The sequence below is a fragment of the Empidonax traillii genome, unplaced genomic scaffold (assembly GCF_003031625.1).
Source record: "Empidonax traillii isolate 1590-97213 ecotype Southwest subspecies unplaced genomic scaffold, ASM303162v1 scaffold539:size425684, whole genome shotgun sequence".
In the NCBI taxonomy this organism is placed as follows: domain Eukaryota; kingdom Metazoa; phylum Chordata; class Aves; order Passeriformes; family Tyrannidae; genus Empidonax; species Empidonax traillii.
This window is the reverse complement of record NW_020955732.1, coordinates 1-9273: the sequence shown is the minus strand read 5'-3', so window position 1 is coordinate 9273 and position 9273 is coordinate 1. Positions and strand designations below refer to the sequence as shown.

Genomic DNA, 9273 nt, shown 5'->3' with positions numbered 1-9273 from the left:
TCTCCTGGCAGTTAAGAATTCTGAATTAGTATATTCCTAATTTATTTTCCTAAATTTCCTGTATAAATATCAACAACAAATTCAGAAGGGAAAAACACAAACAAACAAACCAAAACAACAAAAGAATCCCAAACCTTAAAAGAGCTCAACTGGCAAGTGATTCTGTGGATCAGTGCCTTTCACTTAGATGCTAACCTGCCTATTTTTCTTCTAACAGCAATCACATGTGGACATCCTGGGAATCCAGCTCACGGAATGACTAATGGCAGTGAGTTCAATTTAAATGATGTTGTCAATTTTACTTGCAATACTGGATACTTACTTCAGGGTGCTTCTCGAGCACAGTGCCGAAGCAATGGGCAGTGGAGTAGCCCTTTACCCAACTGCCGAGGTAAGAAACTTTCTCTGACATTCTCTGTTCTCTAATTACTTATTTCAGGCATGATCTTCCTTTACCTTGCCTTCAAAATACCAGGATATAATTCATAAACCTGACCTTTGGGAACTTATTGCCATCTTTATTTGAGTTTTTCCCTTTCTATATTGGAAATTTTAGTTAGGGCTGGGTATTGGGGAAGCCTAGGCTTTTCAGTATTTTACCTCAAAGTTCTCAGACTGCAATCCTGAGCATTTAGTTTATAAACATACAAAGTGAACTTTGTATCACAAAAGTTATATTACCTTAATAAATCAGAGTTGGCTGTCTAGCCTGAACTAGGTGCATTTTAGTATACTTTCCATAAACGATTTATTTCTCCTATTAAAACATAGTTATGCAGTTGAATATTTATACATCAAAGCACTATTAATTCTTCTGTATTTCCTAGCAATATCTGAGAGATATTAATAACTTTTGTACTAGATTTTTCTTTCCCCACAAAAAATTATAAGGTAAGATTTAATTCTGATTCGTTGTTTTGCAAAGACTTATCTGAGCTTGATTACTGGTATAGTGTGGGTAAAATAGACATGTTTGAGAGATGAGAATGAAGCAAGTGGTTTGTGTTATGAGAAGATGTGTATCAAATGTACATATTAGGGAGGGAAAAAGACAAATCATTTTAAAACACAATCTAGAATTCTCAGAATGAATTATTTACCCAGATGCCAGTATTGTAATGAAGAATAAAAGGGAAGCAAGTCTCTGAAATTAGCCTGTTTGTACTCCTTCCATTAAGACAACTGTTTTAATTTATTTTCTTTAACTTTTGGCTATCATTACAGATGTAAATGTAATCTATAAAATGCAAAAAAGGAGTAGTGTTATTACTTGCTTTAGTGAAATTCTAATCAATTCAATAAGAGTAAATTTGACATAAGCAATATAGGTGGTGTATATATATAGTCTTTAGTCATAAATTGTACAGAATTACAGAATACTTGAACTTGGAAGAGACAGCTAAAGAGTTTGTCCAGGGCTTTGTCCTGGTTTTGAATGCCAATAAGAATGGACACTCTACAATGTCTCTGGGAAATCTGTTTGGGTGTTTTACCACTCTCACATTTAAAAAGATTTTTCTTATGTTTTATTTTGTCACTTTTGCATCATGTCCTTGAAGTGGGCACCACTGAGAAGTCCAGCCCTCTTTCTTCACACTCTCCCTTAGATAAGCATAGATGATTAGCAAGATTCCCCTTCTCTAGGCTGAACATCCCCAGCCCTCAATCTCTCTTCAAATCACAGTTGAGTCCACGAGGGAAGTTTGTGTTTTCTGAAAATGTATGTAGGGAAGAACAAAATACACCAGAGAGAGGAGCCCGCAGACACCAAAAAAAAAAAAAAAAAAAAAAAAAAAAAAAAAAAGAAAGAAAAAAAGAAAAGGAAAAAAGAAAAAAAAGTGAGAAGCGAGAAAGGGAACACTGAGTTTAAAGGAGAGAGTGGTGCATAAAGGAGTGGATAGTCTCTGCAGCCTGTGGAAACACACAGAGAAGAGAAAACAAAGTGAGAAGAAAGGAACAACAGAGAGAAACTGCTACATACCAGCTGCAACGTCAACTCACTAAGCTAACCTAAGGGAAGAAACAATTCCAGTTATCTAGATAATAGAACATTTTAAATGTAAGTAAGAAGTAAGAATCTCCCAAATTTCTAGATCAGAGATGCATGTGAGTAGTATAGAACTACTCTAACACCGACATGCTTAAACTGAAGTGGATGTTTACTATTCCCTTTATGCAACAACTAAATATCTTCCGGTGCTCAAACATATTTACAATAGTTATTTTTACTTTAGACAGTATATTTGTCTCTAGAAGCCAAAATTCGGTTTCTTGGAGAATTTTCAAACTTCATGGCATCTTTTTCACACAGTTTAAGTCAGTTAAACTCAGTCCCTGAGGTGAGCAGCTCAGGTGGTGACTGCCAGCTAGCAAAGCGCTATAGGCTCTAGTGGGGTGCATGGAAGGGGGAACAAAAGAGGGACTGACAAAACTAAGTGGATCCTCACAGTTCATGATGGAAGAGATACAAGACAGTCACTGAAAAATTTATGTTATTATAGAGATAGAAAATGTAAGTGAAGGGAAGAACGAAGTGAAGGAACACAGAGTGAATGGCAAAAGTCCAGGTTTACACCACCTGCATGAGAATAGACAAAACTGTAGATACTTCACTGAGGAACTCTGGGAAAGTCTTTTCTGGTAGGAGTTTGCCATGGTGAAGTGGATGGATCTTGGCAGAGTTACATCTATAATACTCAGTCCTTTCAGAAAACCAATCTCCCTAAACAAGATTTCAGACCTTAAATTGTCCTGGATGAAACACAAATTCATGTAATAAATTAAAAAAGGACAATAAAGTGGACAGGAGAGACAACTGAAATGTTGTAGTAACTGTAAATGTCCTAATTCTTGTGTTATTTTTTAAATCTTCTCAGTCATTACATTGTTTTTCCTCTCTTTCACTTTGATTTGTTTCCCTTTTAAGAAGTATACCAGAGTTCAGTGCAAATAGTTGAGTAACTCAGATCGTAAACGGGCTTGAGCTTCAGCAAAGTTACTCAATCTCTGCCTCTGACAGTCAAAGATCCAGACTGCATCTACAGGATAACTGAAAAAGCATGTGTTTTCAACAAATAAAACCTTACTTAAATGCCTCACAGATGAGATGGAGAAGTTTGTTCACCAAAGTCTAGGAAAACAAAACAGTATAAAAGGGAAAGAAAAAAAACACATGAGCCTAAATAGAAACAGTTTGCTAATTCCTGTTTCTCTGTTCCAATAATTATATTGCTCTGCTAGTTAACTCACTTGAATAAATTCTGAGGGTAGTGACTGAGGGAATTGCCATCTCTTTATTGTTTTAATGAGAATGAAAGATTTAATTCCACACACACTGAGCTTGAAATTGCATCAACCAGCTCTGAAACAATATGATGAGCTAATCACCAAAGATAATTATTATTCTTAGGAACAACAATTGTAATACAATAAGATTTTTAATAAACCAACAGGTGGAGATAATAAAGGTACAATAGCTGAAGTTAACTTCTTATTAGTCCCAATGTTTGTATCTGTAGCACAACTTCGCTGGCTGCAATTTCCTTTAGCCCATAAAAGACAAGTTACAAACAGCAAAAAAGCGTACTTACACTGATTGAATATTTTTCCTGTGAAAGAAAATACTAAAGAAAAGCTTACTAGCCACTTCATTTCTGGAGAAGTTTTTGTGCTCTATTTGTTTGCATATTCCATAGCGGGAATAATAATCACATTCTTTCCAGACACTAAGCATTTTTTAATATGTTTTTGATTTACATATTTGGAAATTAGCACTTATTAAAATTTGTAAATGAATCCAGACAATTCTAGCTTTGAATATGACCAGGAACAACATTTTTAAATTAGAACCATAAATTAGAACCTACATTTCTGTTTGGAACCTTCAAGAAAAAAGCACTGAAGGACATACAGTATCTCAGAAAGTTTTCTCCAGATTGTTGCGATCTTTCAGTATATCTTACATGTTTCACCTCTCTGTCAATTTACATCTATTTCATAGTCAGAAGATATTCAGTCTGCCTCAGTGACTTAGAGGAAAATAATGTGCGATATCATTAAATATCAGCATCTTATTGGATTCAGCATTGAGAAATCATGTACTACACCAGTAGAAGATATTTTGGGGCATATAACATAAAAACAATAAACCAATGAACAGATTGTAGGTGTCTGATAAAGATATTGATAGACTACATATTAGGTCCATATTCTGAAAAACAAAGTAATGTAGATTACAAAGAAGTAATGCACACAATCATATGTGCTACTTGTATGAAACAAAGGATTTCAATATGGACTCTATGGACTCTACCTTTATTTATTTTATAAAGAATAGGTCAAGTATTCAAGGTCAGTTGCTTGCTTTAAACTAGAATCAAATGGCATCAGAAAAAGCCCAGTACTCAAATCTCTGTTCTCTTCTGTAAACCTGCCTGACTAGGACTTGGTGCAGCCTGAATCTGCCACTCCAGAACTATCTGTCAAAATACTAAATTCTAAACCAAGTGTGTTCAGTGTGGATTTCTTTTTTGTTAGCAGTTTGGATCCACTTTCTATTTTGTCTTCAGAAGCAAAGAAAGACAATCTCTGTGCTTTCTACTTTTCATACTAACTCTTAACCACCAAAATGAGAACTGAATCAGATGGTCTCATCAGGGCTCTGCACTCCTGATTGTGCTGCAGGTCATTTTTCCTTATATTATTATACTGCTGTATTAAGCACTACACTTAACCACATCTTCTAGAATGCAAGTATTTGCAAGAAGATGATTTTCTTGATAGGATTTCTTTGCTTTGGCATTGGATAGACTGGCGCATAGCTTACTGCCTGTTTAAGGCAGTGATGTCTTTTATCTTCTTAGAAATGAGATTTAAGAGAATTTAAGAGTGTTTCTTAAAAGTGAAAATATTTTTCTCGGAGGATCCATTTGACAAAGTTGCAAAGATTTGTGTTAGCTCACGTTCTCCAGTCTCCATCAGTATGTCCAGGCTATTTGTTAGTAATAAAGAATTCAGGTCTCTGTGTATTTATACTGCTTTTGTACTGAATTTCTTTATCTTATTACTGATAGTTTCTTGAAAATTTAAATTAGACTTTTTTTCTTATCAAGAGTCTAGTGTCTACAAGGAATGCCCAATTTTACGGTGCTTTCTTTAGTGAGTATATCATTTGAACCAGGGGTAATGTGTTCCATTCCTTCACTGACAAGGAAAATAACCTTTCTGATGACAGTTGATAGAAAGGTGGGAGAGATTGAGACTGATGACCAATTCCTCTCATCCACAGACAAAACAGCTCTGAATTTAAGCAAATTTCCATCTATGGTGGTATCAAGGATTCATACAAGCTGAGAAACGTTGTGTTTTGTTCAGTTTTGTTTTTCCAAAGTCAGAGGCCTTTGTTGTGACTTTTTATACTTTAAATGTCAGAGATAGCTTATCCATTCATGTTAATAGCATGTTGATATCCTTCAGAAGGATAATTAGTACTAAGTTTCCTAAATAAAGAGGTGAGGTACCATTGGAGATGCCTTGAATTTTCTGACATTTACCTGAATCTGACAGAGATGACACACAATTTAAAATTATTTCTGGAAATCAGGCAAAGACATCTAAAAAAGGTAGTAGAAATGTCTTTTGGAGCAACTGAATAGAGCTTGTCTTCCATGTGAAAAACAATGCTCTGATTAGGGAAAAATATAAAAAGACTTTTAGACATTACCCCAGAGTTTGTACTATTCTGACAAAAGTTATTGTGTTGGTACTACTTACACATAGATCCCCACAAATGAATTTGCATATAGACAAAACATGTAGAGAAAAATAACAGGTAAGTATTTTATCTTTCTGATAATTTTCTATTGCAATACTTGGCAAAATCTGAGAAGTTATCATTCTTGCATACTGTTGACTTTGAACTGGACTTTACTAAAATTCCATTTGCTGGCAATTTTGTCACCATGCTTTCACAAGCACTGCTTTCTTTTTATAGGCAGCATTTTTAAGAACGTGTCATAAAGTCAGAGTGAATTCTCTATTCTTTATTCACTGAGTGTCAGTCTCTATACATGTTCTAGATACCAACATTAATGCAATACTTTTCAAATAAAAAAAGTTTTAAAATACTGTTGATCAGATATGAAACTTTATGAAAGAAACCTAAGATTGTTTCTGTCATGAAAGAAATAAAAAAGAGAGTAAGAAGAAGAAATAAAATACTGTGAATTATGTACTTTTTTGATATTCATTCAACTTTTTAACAGAAAGCTGCCCTAAAGGACTCTGACATGGTCTTTTCACTTCTTTGTCCTAAGGGTTAGAATCTACTCATTGTGAGATTCCAGTTATCAGGGCAGACTTGAAATATTCTCCAGCTTTTCTCAGAAGACTAAACCGAGACTGCCAGAATTCATTTCCCATGTAACCCTTGACAGGTGTCATTGAGAGAAAACAATCTCCGTCTGCTCTCACTGTGATTTACAACTGAGTCCCCAGGGAGAAAGGCAATCAGGAAAAATACTGCCCTAGTTCTGTATGCTGACCAACTCAAATTCTTTTCTAAAGTACACCTTACTGCAGACCTTCTTAGCAACAGTACATTTGTATATATATTTAAAAATCTATAGCTGATCTTAAAAGGCACTGCGGGCATAATTTTGTTTGCTCTTTAACTTGAGGGGTAATAATAATAATCATCAGTAATAATAATAAATGCGTAATCATTTGACCAGACTTCATGTATGATGCAAGAATTTTGTTGCACAGAGCACATGCTTAAATTATGCATCTGGTGACTATCCTGTATTTCATTCATTGATCTGTCCAGACAGATGCTACTGGTACAAGAATGAGAACTCTGTATCACACAGGCAAATTGATACTTTGGGACTGCAATATATTCTTTGAACATTCCATATTTCTGGTTGGCACGGAGTATTAAGTTTCTCAGTTCTCCCTATTGCTTTGCAAAGATAGTTCTGTTAGATTTGCTTTTTGGTAGCTTTAGGCCAGCATAGGGCATGAAACAAAGTTCTTTTTACTTAATTTCTAATACTGATTTTCCATAAGCTACCTTGTCATGCAAACCCATTAAGCCTCATAAGAAACTAAGCCTGAAAAGCAGTATGAATCTTGTCCTACAACTTGGAAAAAAAAAATCAGTAGGGTGAATCCTCATGCAAATTTCCTCTAGTTTTGTGTATTTGTTAATGAAATCTCAGTGTAAAAGTGTATACACTAATTAAGCTGCACATGCCAAATTTTTAGTGCTGTAGTCCTAAAACACATGTGGATGATACTAAATACAGGCTACTAAACATGTACCTGTGCTGTGGATCTGTGTGAGTATAGCAAGGAGTCCTAGTCGCACCAGGATAAAATATCTAATGTAGAAAAATTTTAAATATGATTGACATATTGATAAATTGATATTAATTCACATTTGGACCGTTGGGGTAGTAGTATAATTATTATTTTTCCAGAGGATTTTTACAGTCATAAAACACAGTTCCATATTTTTTACCTCTATGGAGATCATTTAAAGAAAGCTGCTCTTACTGGTCTAGGTGCTTAAAATAGGTAAATATCAGTAAAATGGAAAATTGCTATTATGATGCAATTACTTTTTGATGTGCAGTTTCATTGTAAACTGGTGTACTGATTAGAACATGGGCATAGGTCTCAGAAGATCTGTGTTTAATTCTGTGCAGCTGAGTATGGCTGAGTACAGTTCAGTACAATTATTCCCTACAATCCCGAACATCAGCTTTTGATATGATGTGAAGTCCTGAATTTGGCAATCAAATTACCATATAATAGCAGTTTTAGACAAATAGAATTATTTTTAGGTATTCATTTCTGCATTTGAAATTAAATCTGTGTGTATTTTTAAACTAAACAGTGCTCTGGCTTGGGAGCTTAATTACCTCTACCTATTTAGAAGATTCTCCAACAAGTTTTTCATCTGAACCAAGTGGCACATTCACAGGAATTGTTTGGAGCATGGTTCAGGGGTTATTATAGACAGCAGGAACACTCCTCATGAGCCATTCAGAGAAATTCTCCCTTGTCTGGATGGTAACAGAGCACAACAGTATGGAGATGGTCACTGTCTAGTGGCCTCATGCCAGAGAATTAGTGCTGGCGTTCTTTACTTTGCACTAATACAGATGCAGATTCAAACGTTTAGGAATGTATATACCTATGTGGAAAAATTGAGTTTAAGGATATGTTTGTACAAGATGACTTATAACTGTGCAGAGGATGCAGGCTACTTCCAAAAGCAGAAGCTGTACAATGGCATCTACACAGCACTGCACCATGTGTAATTGCCTAACAGGGTTAATTGGATGCAGCGTGGTGTGCTGTGGGAACTGTGCTAGTTTCTGTAAGAAAGAATTTCACTGTGAATGCAGACATGTGAGCTCATTCAGATCTCAGTGAGTGTTTTGGTAAGGCTTCCTGTCAGTCTACTGTACATTTTACAGACTTGCACGTGCATCCTTGTGCTACAATGGTAGTTGCATTCCCAGTGAAAAAATTGGACTTAGCTGATAGTGATTAGTAATTACTGAAAAAAAGTAATAACAAATAATATGTAATGTAAAAAGAATAAAGCTTTTTTTTTTGATAATAGAAATCCCCAGAAAGTAAGAATTTTCAGAGTTCTTAAAGGCAAGTACAGAGATTTCTACATCCAAATTTTCCACAAGTTCCAAAGTGCAGTGAGATTACATTTTTTCCTGTCTTATAGGACAAAAAACAACAAAAGGAGGTAAAGAGGTATTTGTTTCTGTCAATGAAATCTCAGTGTAAACAAAAAGTTATTTAACCTACACATTTTGATTTATGTGGAAAATTGATATGGTTACAGCATTAAGTTTAAATAAAAGTTGGTAGTATATACTATAAGCTAAACTGTTACAATGTAGGCTAAATGTAACTTCTCTTGTGAATTATTTCATAAAATTAACCATAAAACAAAATAGGAGTAGTTTCAGTTAGGAGACTCTGTAGCTTTACTGCTGCTCAGGAATAAAAAAAACCCAAAACAAACAGGTGGGTCTGTTTCACTGAAAATCATCAGTCTAAATAATGCCTTACTAGTGCTTTGTGTGCCTCATTGCAGTACCTAGTGCTTTTTAAATGTATTTGACTTTTCTGTGCAATTGTATCTTCAATGTTTTTAATAACAATCAATAGATCAAAAATGAGTTTCTTCATGCCAAAGAAGGTTCTCCTTCTCAAAACAACCCCAAATATTACTTCTAAAAT

General features: G+C 34.8%; 1 protein-coding gene across 1 annotated transcript in view; it reads left to right on the top strand.

Moving 5' to 3' along the window:
- Positions 1 to 391, top strand: part of LOC114064379 (CUB and sushi domain-containing protein 1) — a gene marked incomplete at both ends in the record, with an annotated part of 349288 nt that extends 348897 nt beyond the window's left edge. Inside the window, one exon of the mRNA XM_027897375.1 lies at positions 218 to 391. Coding sequence (XP_027753176.1) covers positions 218 to 391 — 174 coding nt within the window. The remainder of the gene's footprint in view (positions 1 to 217) is intronic.
- Positions 392 to 9273: the final 8882 nt, after the last annotated feature.